Raw genomic sequence first — 19,105 nt, 5'->3', positions numbered from 1 at the left:
CGTTGTCTACAGTACAACACGGGAGCTTGAGGGGAAGTTACAGGGCAAGCGGGTGGAGGGTTGCATTCCAGGCGAGTCTCAACTTATAGCGCACGGGTAGTACCCATGACGGCCATTTTGAATTTTAAATTATTTGTTTGCAATAGAAATACACATTCTGTGAAAATTTCAACTCTCTTACTGCCTATTACGGTTCAAGAGTACAGCCCGCTGACAGACAGACGGACGAACGGATGGTCGGACAGTGGAGTCTTAGTAATAGGTTCCCGTTCGCACCCTTCGAGTACGGGACCCTAAAAAGTTCCTTTGATCTTCTTTTTAGGGTTCCGTACCTCAAAAGGAAAAACGGAACCCTTATAGGATCACTTTGTTGTCTGTCTGTCTGTCCGTCTGTCTGTCTGTCCGTCTGTCTGTCTATCAAGAAACCTATAGGGTACTTCCCGTTGACCTAGAATCATGAAATTTGGCAGGAAGGTAGGTCTTATAGCAGACATGAGGGGAAAAATCTGAAAACCGTGAATTTGTGGTTACATCACAAGAAAAAAATTAAAAAGTGTTCAAATGAACAAATATTGCTATTTTCAACTTTCAAAGTAAGATTACCTACTATACCGAATGGGGTATCATATGAAAGGGCCTTACTTGTACATTCTTAAACAGATTTTTATTTACGGAAACCTAGTACAGAACCCTCAGTGCGCGAGTCTGACTCGCACTTGGCCGGTTTTTTTAATCTTTAATTTATGTTTTGTAGAACTTGCGGTAAGGCATTCCGGCCTTTACGACTAGGCGCCGCCGCGCCGACGCGGCCGGAAAGCACAGCGTTGGAACTTGGAAGACCCCTCACTAGGTTGACAGACGACATCAAACGAGTCGCAGGGTGCCGCTGGATTCAGGCGGCGCAAGACCGTGGCGTGTGGACTAGCTTATTCCCGCGACTTCATCCGCGTGGACTACATAAATTTCAAACCCCTATTTTACCCCCTTAGGGGTTGAATTATCAAAAATCCTTTCTTAGCGGATGCCTACGTCATAATAGCTCTGCATGCCAAATTTCAGCCCGATCCGTCCAGTAGTTTGAGCTGTGCGTTGATAGATCAGTCAGTCAGTCAGTCACCTTTTCCCAGACTAGCTGACGCCCGCGACTTCGCCCGCTTAGATTTAGGTTTTTAACAATCCCCTGGGAACTCTTTGGTTTTCCGGAATAAATATAGTAGCCTTATATGTCTCTCCAGGTCTTTGACTATACCCATGCAAAAAATCACTTCAATCTACGAGCCTCAATAGCTTAACCGGTATAGGAGTGGACTGAAAACCGGAAGGTCGACGGTTCAAATCCCGCCCGTTGAACTATTGTCGTGCCTACTCCTAGCACGGGCCTGACGCTTAGTTGGAGAGGAAAGGGGAATATTAGTCATTTAATATGGCTAATATTCTTTAAAAAAAAAAAAAAAAAACTGTTGCTCAGTTGCGATGTGATTGAAGGACAAACCAACAAACCAATAAACCAATAAACCAACAAGCAACAAAATAAATAAGGGTAGGTAATGATACTTAATTATTGTTGTTTTCTTTTATTTATATTTTGCAGAACTTGCGCTAAGGCATCCCGGCCTGCCCATTTACGACTTGGCGCCTATATTTAGAGCAGGCAATGTCGGGGCCGGGTGCTTGACCGCACGGTAAGTACGTACCTACCTACCTGTACCTGTCGTGTACCGTAACAAACCTGTCGTACGACTCGCGACCTCGACGCTGCGGGCTTAGGACTTAGGAGGGGTACTCATTAGTGTGATAATAAAGCTAAGATATAATGTCCTTCAAGCCGAATTTCGGCTATGGCGGCCAATCTCAACGAAGACGATCTCCCTGGCGCAGCGCTGTCGTCTTATTAGTGGGAGCTCTGTCCAGGGTTGAATTCCCGGCAGGGGTTTGGAGTTTTATAATTTCTACCGGCAAAGCCATGCCGCCAAGCGATTTAGCGTTCCGGTACGATGCCGTGTAGAAACCAAAGGAGTATGGGTTTAATAAAAACTGCCATACTCCTTCCAGGTTAGCCCGCATCTATCTTAGATTGCATCATCACTTACCACCAGGTGAGATTACAGTCAAGGGCTAAATCGTATCTGAATTAAAAAAAAGACGAGCTATCTATTCTAGACAGATGCACTCTCGGATTGCTAAGCTGAAGTGGACTACCTACTAACATGTTATAGATATAGGCGTGGGATTTACGCCCTTTTGACCCCTTCGAGACTGCTGCAAAAGATGGCAGCTCGTTAGTCGTTAAGGGTTGTTTTTACCTGACGCTAAATAGATTCTACGTATCTATGGAAGAGACACGTTTTTCGAATTATGTGCCCTGCCTATTGCCATTACAGCTTTGCAAGCCGTTGAGCTATGTCGGTTACTCTGGTTCCTACGGATCTCTTCATTTCTGATTTGATGAAATAGACTTGTATAGAAAATCAAGGATAGCTCTCTCCATTGCCCGCTGAGTGGCTCTCAAGCTTTCTTATGAGGCCAATAGTGACCATTGTCTGTCACCGTAGTTTTGTTCTGCCGAATTTCGGATAAGCTTTGTGTGCACCAAGCTTAATAGTATCATGACGATAAAACACAAATTATATTAAAATTGACAGCGCAGCGTAGATGAATCTTATTAATCCTTGATTAATAAACGGTTTTTATTAATAGATTCTCTTATCTTAATCATAAAAAGAGCATATCTTAGTGACAGTTTCTAAGACAGACAGACAGTCAGACAGCCTGCCTAGATTAAGTAGTAGATTATTAGATCATATATACCTCTCTAAATGTTATAGGTACAGGCGGTAGGTACTATTTTTTTGTAATACTTTGTTCAAGATTTTTAGGATTCCGTACGTCTAAAAGAAAAAGCGGAATCCTTACTAAATATTAGGTAGGTATAACCCTGCCTGTCTTCCTGTCTGTCCATCTGTCTGTCACAGCCAATTTACTCCGAATTTACTGGACCGATTAAGTTGATGAACTTAGCTGTGACCCAAACACGGGTGTGTGACGTAAATATACATACATAAATGAATTTTTAATAGGATGGGGGTCACTTTTGGCGGGCAAATTAGAAACTTTAAAAAAAAAATTGCAAACTGAACCGTGTTATCAAATAAAAGGGCTTCTTGTGATGGTCTCAATTTTTTTATAATTTTAAAATTAAAAAATATTAAAAGAAAATTGAACATCATGTTGTAAGAGATACTAACATTCTTAATGATATCTTAAACAGTAGAAAGTTAACAATAAAAAGAAATAAATACTTATTATTTTACTTACAATAACAAGTTACCTAATTCTCTATCGAGATGGCAATCGAGGCGTCCCCCCGTGCACACCCGCACGTCACCCGCGCTATCCAGCACCGGGTTTCCCCATCTCGATTGCCATCTCGACCTGTCGCGTACAAACATACACCTTAAATCTAAAACAGTATTTAAGTACCTACCTACATTAGAAATTTGCGTGTCGGTAATGTGCAAAACGTAGATAAAAAAAAATAAGTTAAAAAAGTTATATTCTGTGTTAATAGCATGGTCGTAGGCGTAGGTACCTACAGTACAAGATGCAAATAAAAGAGTCATTAAATCATTATAAGCCTGTTCTAGAGGAAAGTAAACATTCACTTTAAGTCATTAGGTACAAATAGGTGTTTAGTTAATTACTTAGAGCCTATAAAAATTAAAGTATCCACGTTCCAAGTAAATTAAAAGCTGCTTGGGCAGGATGAACAAAAGTTCATCACCAGAGGAATCACAAGTTCCTTGAAGTGGTGCGTTCCACTACGTATAATGTACGGCAGAGAAGATAATTATTCAAAATTGAACCTAATCCAGCTTGATGTAAGGTTCAAGTTTCATCGCTCGCATATTTCCACCAGTGGTGGAACAGTTCCCAGCTTGAATGATGACGCGCGACCGCGCATCACCAGTTCCTTGAAGTGGTGCGTTCCACTACGCATAATGTACAATAGAGAAGATAATTATACAAAATTAAACCTAATTTAGCTTGATATAAGGCTCAAGTTTCATCGCTCGCATTATGTTGCCGGTTACGGAACAGCTGCCAGCTTGCATGATGATGCGCGACCACGCATCACCAGTTCCATGAAGTGGTGCGTTCCACTACGCATAATGTACGACAGAGAAGATAATTATACAAAATTGAATCTAATTTAGCTTGATGTAAGGTTCAAGTTTCATAGCTCGCATGATGTCGCCGGTAACGGAGCAGCGGCCGGCCTGCATGATGACGCGCGGGTCCTCTCGCCCAGTGACCAGCTGCTTGAAGTTGTGCTCGTTGAGGGTGAACGTCGTGTCGGGGTCGTCTTCCGGTTCCCCTTCGTAAACAGTCACTTTGTTTAGGTCCAGAGCTGAAAAAAAATTAAATACAAAAATGAAAACCGCAATTTATGAAAATTACTAGCTGATGCCCACGACTACGTTCGCGTGGATAGAGGTTTTTGAAAATCACGAGGAACTCTATGATCTTCTGGGATGAAAAGTATCCAGGGTATAATCTCTCTCAATTCCAAATTTCAACTAAATCCGTTCTGTAGTTTTCCGTGAAAGAATAACACACATTCACACACACACACAAACTTTATAAGTTATAACATTAGTGTGATGATTCCTTAACCTAAGGGACACGGGGAGTGCTATTAATGGGGTTTCCAGAGTGAAACAAGTGACACTTGTTTTTTCCTTTTAAGGTACGGAACACGTTACAAAAGTATGACTAACTTACTCCAAGAATAAACGGAAGTCCCTTTAAAGATGTTGAACAGAAAGACTCCGCCCAGCTCCTTGGCCTTGAGCGGGTCCACGCTCTCCAGGCGCGCCTTGATCTTGGTCACCAGCTCGCTCTTGCTGAGGTTTGCGTCACTATGCGTTGCGCCCTGGAAAAAAAAACATTTTTAGAAGTCCATACCTCAAAAGGAAAAACGGAACCCTTATGGGATCACTTTGTTGTCTGTCTGTCGGTCTGTCAAGAAACCTACAGGGTACTTCCCGTTGCACTAGAATCATGAAATTTGCCAGGTAGGTAGGTCTTATAGCAGACATTCGGGGAAAAATCTGAAAACCGTGAATTCCACACAAAAAAATTGTGGTCATGAGAACTAATAATTAGTATTTTCAATTTTCGAAGTAAGATAACATATCGGCTGGGGTATCATATGAAAGGGCTTGTGCATTCTAAAACAGATTTTTATGCATCATAGTTTTTGAGTTATCGTGCAAAATGTCGAAAAAATACCACTGTAGTACGGAACTCTCGTTGCGCGAGCCAGACTCGCACTTGGCCGGTTTTTCTATTAATAACATGAAAGTAAAACACGCAAAACTCCAAAAGTTTAGAGGTGCGTGCTCAGCAACGAACCCGGACCTCCTGTATAGGAGTCCGACGTCTAACTAACTTATTAATAATAATAAACATTTATTTCAGATATTTCATCCATAATTTGTTAGTAACAGAGGACCTTATTATTAACTATGTTAGTAACTTAATTAGATTACAGTTCTTATTAATTTAAATTATCTTAATTAATTCATGTACCCCCTTGATCACTTGGTGTTCATGTGTATGCACACCCAGTGTTTCATAAAAGGGTTTTCCCACCCTATTATTTATCACTTGTTTATGATAAAACCAGTGAACCAAACCAAATTAAAAAAATATAAATGTAAATGTATAAAAAATACAATGCACTCACCATGTTGTATGTCAGATCCGTTCTGGCAGAGTTGCAGGCGGTGAGGCTGCGGACTTTCACTGTTACAAAACTTCGGACCACGGCGTGTGCTACGGTGACCATCAGTTTATGTTAAACTACTTAATAAATGACCACTAGGAACCCTGCCACCTCCCATAAAAGGCAGATTTTCTATGTTTTTATACGTCTTGCTCTCAGGTTCATTACAAACAAAGATTGACGTGCAACTAGGTACGCGTTGATACTAACTTATGACACTCATGTAAATAATTTATATTTAAACGAAAATAATTATAAACCATAAGAACATTCCAGTGAGATTGCTGTATTTTTTCCGCCAAGATTTCGAGAATAATTTATGTAAATTGATAAATTAATAATGAATTAAGGGTACCTACTTACTAACTTACATTTTGGTATTTAGGTGACGACCTCCCTGGCGCAGTGGTGAGCGCTGTGGTCTTATTAGTGGGAGGTCCCGGGTTCGATTCCTGGCAGGGGTTTGGAATTTTATAACATCTAAATTTCTGGTCTGGTCTGGTGGGAGGCTTCGGCCGTGGCTAGTTACCACCCTACTGGCAAAGCCGTGCCGCCAAGCGATTTAGCGTTCCGGTACGATGCCGTGTAGAAACCAAAGGGGTATGGGTTCAATAAAAACTGCCATACCCCTTCCAGGTTAGCCCGCCATCATCTTAGACTGCATCATCACTTACCATCAGGTGAGATTGCAGTCAAGGGCTAACCTGTATCTGAATTAAAAAAAATTAAAAAAAAGGTTCGTAGGTACCTACTGTCGGGGTTTTAATTACTTTTTTATTTAGATTTTTAAGTTATTCCATGCGGCAAGTTATCAATCGCTGAGATCTAACAATGAATCTTATCCATATCCATATCGTTTGTTGTGGGCTCTTCTCAGACCTGGGCGCGTTTGGAACCCTCGTAGTTAGTTTTAAGTTTGCGTAATAATTATCACCACTATATCTTACAAATGTAACACCATGCCAGACCATCAATACGAGTAATTTATTACCTATTTTGAATAAATCATTTGACTTATCTACTAATACTAACCTACTTATTATAAATGGGGAAAGACGTGTACCTGTTAGTCTGCATATTACCTTTTATCCTTTTATCCGCTTAATCGATCTTGGAGAAAAGCACAAACATATCTAGCATGTATTCTTAAGGTGGACATGGGATTCTTGTTAGTTTTTATCCCGGAAATTCAAGCTCCCACCACTTTTCATGGACACCTTACCGAAGTACTCATATTAACCATCGTTATGTAGATATTGATATTGCGTAAAATTTCACTTTTAACTACTTTGGAGTGTCACTAAGTTACTACGGGATTGTGGTGATGTGGTTATGATTACATATTTGTAAATGTTTGTCATAATAGTAGGTATAAACAGTTTCGTCGTTGCAGCATATTTAAACTAAAAGCCGTGGGAATTTCTGGAGGGAGGCTTCGGCCGTGGCTAGTTACCACCGCGTTCCGGTACGATGCCATGTAGAAACCAAAGGGGTGTGGGTTTACTAAAAACCCAGGTTAGCCCGCTATCATCTTAGACTGCATCAACACTTACCACCAGGTGAGATTGCAGTCCAGGGCTAACTTGTATGTGAATTAAAAAAAAAACCATTCTATCCATATACTAATACCATAATGCGAAAGTGTGGCTGCAGTTTGTCTGTCTAGTAATATTATAATAAACGAGATTTAGGTAATACTTATCTAAGTTAGATAATTACCTACTAGGTAATTATCAACCCTTATTTGACGACCTCCCTGGCGCAGTCGTGAGCGCTGTGGTCTTATTAGTGGGAGGTCCCGAGATCGATTCCTGGCAGGGATTTGGAATTTTATAATTTCTAAATTTCTGGTCTGGTCTGGTGGGAGCCTTCGGCCCTGACTAGTTACCACCCTACCGGCAAAGCCGTGCCGCCAAGCGATTTAGCGTTCCGGTACGATGCCATGTAGAAACCAAAGGGGTACGGGTTTAATAAAAACTGCCATATCCCTTCCAGGTTAGCCCGCTATCATCTTAGACTGCATCATCACTTACCATCAGGTGAGATTGCAGTCAAGGGCTAACTTGTATCTGAATAAATAAAAAAAAGGTACTTATCTTTTTGTCGGTTTTGCCCACGTGTCTAATTATTTAGCGATTAATGTAGGCAAGGAAAAAAGGCACTATTACATTTTCATACTATTTAATGAATAATTATTCTAGATGATCTTTCAAGTCCGCAGCAGCGTTAGGTACATTTAATGGTGTGGATCTGCTGAATAGGTATAAAATAGAGGAATTGGCTTCTCAGTTCTCTTTTACATCAATGGATTTGACTTGGACTTAAGGGCAGATTTAAGTTGAGGTTCTAGGAGCTTATTTTGTGTACTTTTTTGTTGAGTAAGAGTGGGTTTATTGAATACGTCTTATAGAGAAACCTTAATAAATGTATTGATCTGATGTAGTACGAATGGTTTGTCTATTAGCTGGCCCTTGCTGATTGGTTGGTTGACTGGTTTGTTGATTGGTTCACTGGCTGGTTTAACGATTAATGGTTCACTGGATGGTTTGTTGATTAACTGATTGATTTGTTGCTTGGTTAACTAGCTGGTCTGTTGATTGGTTGACTGGTTGGTTTGTTAATTGGTTGATTGGCTGGTTTGTTAATTGGTTGATTGGCTTTTTGTTGATTGGTTGATTGGCTGGTTTGTTAATTGGTTGATTGGCTTGTTTGTTGATTGGTGGACTGGCTGGTTTGTTAATTGGTTTATTGGCTTGTTTGTTGATTGGTTGAGTGGGCTGATTTGTTGATTGATTAACTGGCTGGTTTGTCCATTAGTTGATTGCCTGGTTTGGTAAGTTTGAACTTGGGCTTGGTGGTGTTCCACTGTAAAAACATTAAAAAAAAATAAACAACTGTCGTCGTCTACCTAAACCAGAGTTGGAATCGTCTGACTATTGAAAATTGTGAATAATTCTGTTTAAAATTGTAAGTGTGTGAAGTCTATCAGTCCACACTTAGCCAACAGGATTGTGGCCAAAACCCATCCCCTTCTGAGAGGAGACTTATACTCAGTAGTGGGCTGGCGATGGGTTGAGATGATGAGTAACGTTATCCTGAACAGATCGCAAGGGTAAAAACTGACTAACTTACAAACACGTCGTATAACTACTTCAATCCTACGCTCGATGACCGTCCCCACCAGTAGAAACAGCACAACCGCCAGAATTATGGGGCCGTAGGAGCTCCATTCCATAGATCAGTCACTTGAACAGGTACCCTAATTAATGTAGTACCTACCTAATTATTTATTTTACCTAGAAGAAAGATGATTTCGTTATCAAACTACTGTAAATGGCACAAAGTTTAAGGATGGTAGGTAGTTAGTACTTATTAATTTTTAATTTTTCATGTTATTTTATGATTTGGAATCATCTTTTGCAATTACAGATCCATTTAATTTCTAAATGGTTCTGGAAGAGCCAGCAATATACTGTGGGAAAAGCAAATTTTCTATTTTACTTACCTACCTAGTTAGGTACTTAGTTAAATACCTACGTATTGAGTAAGGTACCTATAGTATTATTTGAAATTCATAGGTAAAATTCTCCGATAAACGATTCTTCATCTAACTATGATGGAATTCATGTGGAAATGTACAATGTTAGTGGAATGCAGTGGAATGTGTGGAGTCCATGTATGTGGAAATCTGAATTGATGTCGACACCTTGTCGACACAGATTGTCGATATAAGGTCGATATCAAGCTCATGAAGTTGATGATATTGTCACTCTGACTTTATGGTGATTAGTTACTTGTTGATTAATGCAACCTCCATGCAACCTCAGTGACGTCTGGATTTCAAACGGGTCGTTCATTAGTATCTAAGAGGTGGCGCTGATTTATTTGGTTCCAAAACCGTGAAAAATTTTATTCGCTTGACCATATCTTGTCATTTATATCGATGATTAGGACGCTATTCTTTTAAAAATATTTTTCCCCCTGATAAAAGCTATTTATAATCTAGCAACCCTACAAACCGCCATTTTTGTTTTTAATGCTGTCATTCATACTGTCAAGTGTCAGTGTCATTATTGGTTGCCTTGCAGCCACTGACCTACTAATACAAGTACGCTGGGCTTGCTTTTGCCGTCCTGTTTTTGAAGTACCTAACTATTAATATTGCCATTTTGGCGCCCGCGCCACCGATAGCAACAGTGAGCGCTGTGCGAGCGTACTTGGAACCAAAATATGTTAGTGATGATACAGCTGTCAACATAGTGTCAAAACATATATAACTAGTGGTTCACCCCCAAACTAAGACCTCGCGGTATCACATAGTTTTCACAATAGTTAACAGTGCCATCAATTAACATTATTGTGAGGTTATGTTGAAAATACTGATGCACAATAAAAATGAAATAGTTTCTTTTCTTTGTAATAGTTCTCTAATTTTAGTATTTGTTGTTCAAGTACAGGACATAACTGAAATAATGCACAAGTTTCAGTTTTTTATTTGTAGCCGTTTTTGACATATAGCGTTGAATTCAATCTAGACTTTAAAACCCGCCATTTCGTATGAGAGCCCACCTGAAATGAAGCTTTTTATATTTTTTTGTACATTATTCGGCTGAAGGCCATCAGTTAACATACTTATTGTGTTTAAATTTTAAGTAATTAGGTACGTTCAGAATTATTCAGAAGTTATAAGGCTCTGACAGACAGACAGACGGACAAGTGCAATTTCACTCAAGTAGACTGAGAGACCTCGCTTCGCTCGGTCAATTAAAGCTATCGATCTTGAAAAACAAACAAAATAAGCAGAAAAAGAAGACTATTAATTGATACAAAGTTTGTGTTATGCATAAAGTAAATTCACGGTACGTTCGATATAGCACTTTGAGTCGACACAAAAAACATTGACATTTAAATGGCACACCTTATCTAGCGTACTTTAATAATATATGTTTAGTTTATATCTGTGGTTGCAGCATGTCATTCATGTTTGCGTTGGCGTTTTTTCATTCATCCATTTTGATCCATTTTCATTTTTCACAACAAACGTAAAGTTGCTTTTACTTTTTAGATAAACAAACAATTATCCTTCTTTAAGCCGTTAGCAAGATATAATTCCTGAGATAAACCAGTAAACGTAATCTTTTCTTCGTTTAGAGAAGTTCTCCATTCTAATCCATTTTGGTAAGTTAAAACAAGTTTTGTATAGTTTTTGCTCAAATTGCATTTAATTAGCATTATTTAGCAGTGTTAATAGTAATAGTTATTGAGAATATTCAAATTTCATGCGCTAGAAAGTGTTTCGATGTATGATATAATCGTTGAAAGGTGAAATTACAGAAATTATTTAACCTTGCATTCAGTTTACGTGTTTGAAAGTTGTTAGGATAGCAAGTGTTCAGTTTCTCTATACTTGTCGTCGGTAGCTATCGTGTGATATTTAATTAAGTCATGAGTTTTTTATTTAAGTCTGCAGTGTGCCTCACAATGGTTGATGAAAGTGTGTGCCTACTTATTACTATTTCTTTATTTAAACTAATTACTTATTACTCAGTATAGAACAACACAAGTGATCGCCTAGTAAATTAACATAATCTTCTGTGATTTCTTCCGCATATTTTAAGTCTTATGTCAGCTTTGTGAAGTCTATGTACATTACAATCAAATTATTATTAGGTACTAGCTGATGGCCGCGACTTCGTTCGCGTGGATTTAGGTTTTTAAAAATCCCGTGGGATCTCTTTGATTTTCCGGGATAAAAAGTAGCCTATGTCACTCTCCAGATCTTTAACTATACAATCCGTTGCTCCGTTGCGACGTGATTGAAGGACAAACCAACAAACAAACACACTTTCGCATTTATAATATGGGTAGTGATTAACAAATAAATTTGCATCATAAAAATTCCCTCAATACTGAATGCCTTGCGGCACAGGTATCCTCTAACTCTCTCCAGTGTTTACAGTCCTATGTCATTCTTCTCTCAAAATCCCATTAAATTCCACTTAAAAACCTCAATTCACATGGGACTGAGAGTGAACTAGAGTGAGGGAACTGTCGGTTTGATCGTGAATTGATAATATGTTAAATATTTAGCTATGGGTGATGTGAATTCAAAGAAAAATAGGCTATTCATAGGCTACCTAGTGTCAAAAGTAGGTACATTTGATGAGTACAGTAGCTGACAAGAAGTATTATACATCAAACTTTATAAGGAGATTTCAGCTTTGTACAGTGTTGTCTCTGTCACTCATACCTGTGACAATGCTCTACAAAACCGCTAGCTCTTTCTAAAGGTTGATGTACAATATTTTCTGCTGCGTACTGTATGTGCTTTCAGCTTGTTATATAAGAATCAATGAATGTATTTTATTTTCAGGCACTTTACACAGAAGCTACCCGCGCAGTATGTCAAACTCGGCGCTAACATCAGAGGCACAGCTGCGGTACATGCTTCAATGGTTTGGGGAGTTCAGTGAGTTGCAGCGGGAGGACTTCCTGCCCGTCCTGGCTGCGGCCCAGTCCGGCAAGCCCGACCAGCTGGCTGCTACCCTTGCCTCTATGTCCTGTGACGACAAACCTGTCAGCCTCTTTCAATGCAGGGTAAGTCAATAGCTGATATAGCATCTCCACAGTTTACATACAGGCACTGGATGATGTTACACCAATTCACATGAATGTACTTCAGAACTAAACCATCTTAAAATTGAGTATTTTCCTACTATTGAATTTGATAAATATTATTACTTTATTATAAACTAGGATAAAAATAATATCGTATGCTGAAAAAAAATATTAAAATCCAAGTTACAGGCATTTTAATTTTGGAGTGGGAGGGTCTTCTATCCCTTTCTTGCAAAACGAATTTGTATGAAACCGCACGAAGCTACTATGGCATTAGTCAAAATGACGTCATAATTCTATATCGCTATCTCTGTCTAATCAGAAATATTTAAATGCTTATAACTTTTTTTATTATTTGATCTACTTAATTAGTTTTTTCAGTTTACGTCATTATTTTTATCCTAGTTTATAATAAAGTAATAAAAAAATTGGAGTCAAATACCCAATTAAGTAACTTTTTTAATTCAGATACAAGTTAGACATTGACTGCAATCTCACTTGGTGGTAAGTGATAAAGTAGCGAGCCAACTGGAAGGGCTAAACTTGAAGCTAATAATAGGGTTTCTCAGTTCGGAACTCGCAAGCATGCAGGTTTTTTTATGATGTTTTCCTTTATCGTCAAATTAAGTCAAATCGAATTGCTTAAAACACATGACTAATCAATTGGGTTTTTGACTACATCAAAAATAAACTATTTCTTAGTGATTATTAAATAGATGGACCTCCAAAATACGTATAATCCACGCCCTTTGTTAGTTTTAAGTATAGTAAACATTTAAAATTATCGATTAAACTAAAAAAGTACGTCATTACGATGTGACGTCACATTCCAGTATTTCATAGAATATCGCATACTAAGTGCGCGTTTTGACATTTGATAGAAAGTTACTGATTTGACTAGTTGTCAAATACCGTATTATTTTTATAGCACGTTTGGATTTCAGATCAAACTATTCAACGAATGGTTCCCGACATGGGCGGAGGAAGACAGAGACAGACTAATAACAGCTGTAACTGAAATGGACGCGGACTTCGGCATTAAGTTACAAGACGCGCTCTCAAACCCCACTGTAGTTAACGGTGACGCAAGTTACAAGTTAGAAAACGTATCTAATGAAGAGGAGGAGAAGGACGAAGAGTTACAAGACACTAGAGCAGTGTCGCAGGAGAATGTTAGCGTAGAGATCGCTGCTGCCTCCTAAAACGCACACAATATAGAATCTATGCCTCAAATATAAATATTAAAAAAAGCTCGCAATCCCACTTCTGATGTCGATCAAACATTGAATTTGAAAAATACTAAATCACTAAAACTACAAGTATAAGGCAAATTGTTATTAGTATTGGATTGTGTTTAGGTTGTTTAATACTAGCGTTAAGTTTTTGCTAGCTTTACAATTACACCCTGTAATTTTGTGTTTGTGTGTTTTCAATACTAAAAGCTTTTGTTTTATGTTATTGTATACAAGTGAATATTATGTACGATACACTGCAACTACCTAAAATAGTAGAAGTAATTTCCTTTGAAGCCAAAAAAAAAACGCCCAATGTGTACCGGCCCTAATATTTAATAGTATTATTACTATTTATTTTATATTTTATAGTGAACTATTTTTCATACGTTTCTTGAGGCTTATTTGCCTATTTTTTATATAATTATAGATGTGTTTATATTGGTACATAATGTACCTGATTTTAGATCTTATTAACTATTATTATTAAAAGTAGTTATAGGTATAATGCATTCATTTTGAGAAAATTTTCGCCGTTTTTGCTCTATGTGTCGACTGTCATGTCGATTGTATGGTTTACCCTTAGATTAAGGACTAAAATCGTACTTTTGACATGACAGTTGACACAATGAGCAAATATTACGAGATTTTTCTCAAATTGTATGCATCATTTATACAGTTTCACTTAGACCTGCTTGTGAATCCATACTTCCATACTAATATTATAAATGCGAAAGTGTGTCTGTCTGTCTGCCTTTCACGGCCCATCCGTTCAACCGATTTTGACGAAATTTGGTACAGAGATAGCTTGCATCCCGGGTAAGGACATAGGCTTTTCATCCCGGAAAATCAAAGAGTTCCCACGGGATTTTCAAAAACCTAAATCCACGCGGATGATGTCGCGGCCATCATCTAGTAAGGAATATGCGTCTGGTTTCACTTGATTTTTTCCCTTCCCGAATCTTTATTGTACTGACATTAAATCGCAACCATAATTTTTTTATTTAGTTCATTTTTAATTACATTAATTATTAATTAAAAAGTGCAAAATAAGATATAGCTACAGTGTACTGAATCTAAGTTCAAAGAAGCGAAAGTCGAGTGACGTCTCATTAAGGTAATTAGACTGGAATTATGTGAACCGGCCGTTACGTAACGTTTTTAATTTTTATGAATGGAGGAGCTAGATTTTAAGTTTTATTCTTTGTACTAAAACTAAAACCTTAAAAAATATAATATTATAACTAAAATATATTATTAAAAGGAGTCCCTTTAGGCAAGGTTCCGAAGATACTGGCAGCGTTCCCCCTTTGAATAGCTAGGCTAATTCTTCGTCCGAGGTAGCTGCCAGCTCTTCGGTCTCCTGTGATGTCGACTTTTCGTATAACATTCCATATTGATGTCATTCCATATTTTACATAAGTAGAAGGAATCTCGATTTATATGCTACATATAATAAACATCCGTGTATAACCTATTATATTATTATACAACGTTAGTTTTAGTATACGCAAAAACCTAAACACGTGTCGAACATTTTTACATAAACAATAAATATACAAAATTTCAAAAATATTTAATGACAATTTACGAAGTTATAAGCTTGTTGTGTTGAGTTGTTGTCCCGCAAAAACATGGTCACCCCAAGCAAGCGAACGAGACGGCTAGCGTCGATCGTGCACGCTCCCGCTTGCGCGGCTCGAATCAGCTGAATAGAATAGAATGTTTTTTATTCATGTAAACTTTTTAAAAGTGCTTATGAATAGTCAGGTAGTTTTAATTTACCACTGGTTCGGAATGCCGTTCCTACCGAGAAGAACCAGCAAGAAACTCGGCGGTTGCTCTTTTTAATTTTTCAATTTACAATGTTATTATACCGTACTATACAAGCCATTGCAGCCCCGTGCATTGCTGGAGCGAGTCAAATCCAAGCTTTTTTATCGTTTACATAGTCTGCGACTGTATAATATGCTTTTTTTAGGAGCATACTTTTAACACATTTTTTAAACTTGTGTAAAGGCAAGTCTAAAATTGCTTGTGGAATTTTACTATAAAATATTACACTCATTCCCACAAATGACTTTCGCACCTTCCAGAGGCGGAGCGCAGGAGTAGCTAGCTTATTTTTGTTTCTAGTTTGCCTATCATGGAGATCACAGATTTTTTTGTAACTGTGAATGTTTTGTCGTACAAAAATTATATTATTGTAAATATATTGGGAAGCTACTACTGATCCGTGCGGTCATTCAACTAGGTGTTCAAACTTGCAGGATTTTAAAGAATGTCTTGCTCAAAATATAACCAGTTTGAAAAAAGATTGCAATCGATTCTGTTTCTGATTCTGAACAAACTACTTTCAGGTTTTGCGTAGGTATCCTAAAACTAACGTTGTAATACATAATATTACATAATATATTCTAGGTTACATAAATTATGTAACATTTAAAATAAAGTTAGTAGATCACAAATTATTATTATTATACCAAGAAAACTTCTATCTACCATATTAATTAATTAAAGTCAGTTTAATTAACTACCTACCTAATTGATTACTAATTCTTTCATTGGTTAGTTTTAAGTCAATTTTAAAGTTTTTTTCTAAAGATGGTAGATAATTATAAAATAATTTAATTCAATGATTTGATCATATTATTTAAATAAATAAATATGATCAAAATCATTGAATTAAATTATTTTTCCGCCCACTCTTTTTATATGTACCTATTTGAAGAGTGGTGGTGATTTAAATATATTATTTCAGCTATATATACAAAAATTCAGAATGTATATGGAATTTTTTATATCGTGTAAAATAAAATTGTTCCAAAGATGGATGAATAAATGAAGTACAAAAATAATTTGTGCCAAGATACCTACTATATTTTTACTGAATAATCAATTCCGAAAAATACTGTATAAAAAAATTATGATTAGCTCAATTGTTTGAACATTCCAGGTTCTATATCCAAAACTTTTTTTCCAAAGCTTTTGCAACTTTTAGATTCCATTTTTAGCCTTACAGGATCTGTAGATTTACTTATAAAAATAATTAAAAAAAAGCTTTTTTTAAAAAAATATTTCTTTGACAGTTAGTCACTAGAAAATTATAGTGTTATATAAATTATAAAAGATTTACTTGTATTGAGCCATGAAAAGTATTCGATGTCGTCTCTTACTATAACTTTATTGTATAACGGATAAGGGTAAGACCACACTAGAGATTTTTGACGACGTCGCGACTCAAATAAAATTATTGACATTTTAAAGTAAGCTAGCTGGCCCGCCCCGGCTTTGCTCAGCTGGCATTTCTGAATTCCTTTCTTAGTGGGGGGGTCTATAGTTCGCGACAAGTCGACATGGTAGTCGGGATGGTGACGCCCCGCACACCCGCACAGCGTCCGCGCTATCCTGGTGTGGGATAGCGCAGGTGTTGTGCGGGGCGTCCCATCCTCCACATATCCCGCAACTGTATGCTAGTAATATGATGTCAGTCAGTCAGTCGCGTGGTATGACTATGGTCTTTAGTGTAATCTTATCCTTCGGAATGGTTCGAGTGATAGAAAGGTGCTGGCGTTAAGGTGCGTCCAGACTATATAATATACCATATTGACATATAACAATGTATTATAACATTTTTCAATGTTTATGTATTTAACATGTAAGTCGATTTTCGTAAAACCTGCATCCATCATCATTATTATCGTAATTCTTGTTGCAACAATGCATTGTAACCAATAGTGAGCGAGCATGAACTAATCAGAGGCGATTGCGATCGCGACATTATGACTGTCATTGTACCGCAATCGTAGTAATGTGTGTATAACGTGTTTAAGAAGTGTGAACTGTGTATAAATATGGTTATATAACAATGTTACATTATCTGGACGTACCTTAGGCTGAGATAGAGCGAACTTTGGCTTTCCTCAGACTTAAGACACTGTTAAAACGAGACAGCGTTATATCGCTGACATAAATCTGTCTCGTTTTAACTAAAACTTGAGTCTGAGTAAAATTAAAGTAAACCCTCTATAGATCTCGGTCTTAGTTCTGAGTATTGGAAAGCCTTTTTGGTAATTTTGTGAAATCATAGAATTTACAATATCTATACATATTAATGTAATATATTACTTCTTTAGTATTCCGCTAGTTTTATTTTCTACCATAAGGAAGCGTTTTCAGTGAATAGGAGCGGAGATGACATGTCAACAAACCGAATGGTAGGAAACATGTCTCCGCTTCAGTGGAAACGCACCCTTATCTGCCATCCGCAATCTGCCACGAGCCACGACGGTAGACCAATCAGAGCATATAGTCCGTGACAGGTAAAGATGGCAATCGGGGTGTTAGGCGGGCGGACCCCCCCGCACACCTGCGCCGTCCTGCACCGGGTCAGCGTGGGGGCTGCGTGGGTGTGCGAGGCGTTTCCTTCCCGATTGCCATCTCGACCTGTCGCGTACCTACTATACGTACATAAGTTACTGCGCACCGGTGCCGCGGTGCTTGAAAATAAAATGTTACTCAGGAATAATGTACCTAAGTAGCTTTCTATTGGTGAAAGAATTTTCAAAATCGGTTCAGTATTTCCAGAGATGACTTCCTACAAACAAACGATAAAACTTATTAATAATATTATACTTTACTTAATTAACTGGTAGTTGGTGATTTTTTTTTTAATATTACAATAAAACTTAAAGCTAGCCTTATCTAATTACTATATAAATCATGACCGCGTGGAATGGTGCGAAGAATACTGGCTGCATTTCCGCGCTGGACAGCCAGGCTGATCCGTTGCGCAAAAAATGAGCCAGCCCTTCTGTCACCAGATGAGGCTATTAATCGCGGTGAAATGTCTCGTAAAAAAATTTTTGCACTAAGACTCCATGGCCCCAGGGTCTCCACGGCAAACGGCACAAAAATGTAACTCTATAAGAGAGGCATACTTGCGCCGCTTGCCGTTTTCAGCTGTTTCTGCTGCGGCTCTCGGTCTTGATGCTGTCTTCCTGATATGACACGGGGCCAATGTGTCAACGCAAGTTGCGTCCCACATTAGCGCCCGTCCCCGTTCCCAGGGAACCAGCGTCAATCCATCAGGTCTCTTGCCATCATCCCGACTAATCCCTGCCGGCTCAATGAGCGCAGGAATATTTATGGTGGCAAGAGCTCTTTTAATTGTATCGTTAAGAGAGCCATGCCTAAACAGCCTACCAGAGCTCCTTTGGCAAGAGAGTCCGTGGATTATTAATTAAGACTTAATTAGTACTTTATAATATTATTAGTAGGTATACATGCGCATAAACCTTATTTTTCGACATTTAGTCTGAAGTGTGGTTGTGGCACGCCGGATTGAACTCTAACCTAAATATTATTATTATGTAGGTACCTATACTTAACTAGGGTAAAAGTTGGGTTTTAGTTAAACCTTATCATTTGTTTATACCTACTGGTCAAGTACAAGTACTGATACGAG

At 38.0% G+C, this 19,105-nt stretch overlaps 2 protein-coding genes across 5 annotated transcripts; one reads left to right on the top strand and one right to left on the bottom strand.

Annotated features, from left to right (window-relative positions):
• Window positions 1-3,167: 3,167 nt before the first annotated feature.
• On the bottom strand, window positions 3,168-5,965 carry LOC117990873 (SCP2 sterol-binding domain-containing protein 1-like). Its single transcript, XM_069504703.1, has 3 exons — window positions 5,750-5,965; window positions 4,783-4,933; window positions 3,168-4,408 (listed from the first exon to the last, which is right to left on the bottom strand). The coding sequence occupies exons 1-3, from the start codon at window positions 5,849-5,851 to the stop codon at window positions 4,206-4,208; spliced, it is 456 nt and encodes a 151-aa protein (XP_069360804.1). The 5' UTR covers window positions 5,852-5,965; the 3' UTR covers window positions 3,168-4,205.
• Window positions 5,966-10,777: 4,812 nt separating this feature from the next.
• Window positions 10,778-17,776, top strand: LOC117990703 (uncharacterized protein C14orf119). 4 transcript variants are annotated; one of them, XR_011237823.1, is made up of 4 exons: window positions 11,183-11,282; window positions 12,162-12,385; window positions 13,351-17,106; window positions 17,138-17,776. XR_011237823.1 is itself a non-coding variant. In XM_034978180.2 (3 exons), the coding sequence occupies exons 2-3, from the start codon at window positions 12,191-12,193 to the stop codon at window positions 13,606-13,608; spliced, it is 453 nt and encodes a 150-aa protein (XP_034834071.1). In that variant the 5' UTR covers window positions 10,778-10,966; window positions 12,162-12,190; the 3' UTR covers window positions 13,609-17,776. The 4 variants fall into 4 exon arrangements, 3 of the variants coding, with proteins under 3 accessions (XP_034834071.1, XP_034834072.1, XP_034834070.1); XM_034978180.2 differs by lacking the exon at window positions 11,183-11,282 and adding an exon at window positions 10,778-10,966 and having other exon boundaries at window positions 13,351-17,776; XM_034978181.2 differs by lacking the exon at window positions 11,183-11,282 and adding an exon at window positions 10,778-10,970 and having other exon boundaries at window positions 13,351-17,776.
• The last annotated feature ends 1,329 nt before the right edge of the window (window positions 17,777-19,105 follow it).

Source organism: Maniola hyperantus, chromosome 18 (assembly GCF_902806685.2).
Source record: "Maniola hyperantus chromosome 18, iAphHyp1.2, whole genome shotgun sequence".
Classification (NCBI taxonomy): domain Eukaryota; kingdom Metazoa; phylum Arthropoda; class Insecta; order Lepidoptera; family Nymphalidae; genus Maniola; species Maniola hyperantus.
The sequence above is the reverse complement of the archived record's forward strand: the minus strand, read 5'-3'. Positions and strand labels throughout refer to the sequence as shown.

Excerpts from the sequence above, each read along its gene's own strand:
- LOC117990873 (XM_069504703.1), bottom strand. The coding sequence starts at position 5,851 with ATGGTCACCGTAGCACACGCCGTGGTCCGAAGTTTTGTAACAGTGAAA. Across the intron at positions 4,934-5,749 it reads CGGATCTGACATACAACATG|GGCGCAACGCATAGTGACGC; the intron begins GTGAGTGCATTG and ends TTTTTTTTCCAG. Across the intron at positions 4,409-4,782 it reads GACTTCCGTTTATTCTTGGA|CTCTGGACCTAAACAAAGTG; the intron begins GTAAGTTAGTCA and ends ATTTTTTTTCAG.
- LOC117990703 (XM_034978179.2), top strand. The coding sequence starts at position 11,234 with ATGAGTTTTTTATTTAAGTCTGCAGTGTGCCTCACAATGGTTGATGAA. Across the intron at positions 11,283-12,161 it reads CCTCACAATGGTTGATGAAA|GCACTTTACACAGAAGCTAC; the intron begins GTGTGTGCCTAC and ends TTTTATTTTCAG. Across the intron at positions 12,386-13,350 it reads TCAGCCTCTTTCAATGCAGG|ATCAAACTATTCAACGAATG; the intron begins GTAAGTCAATAG and ends TTTGGATTTCAG.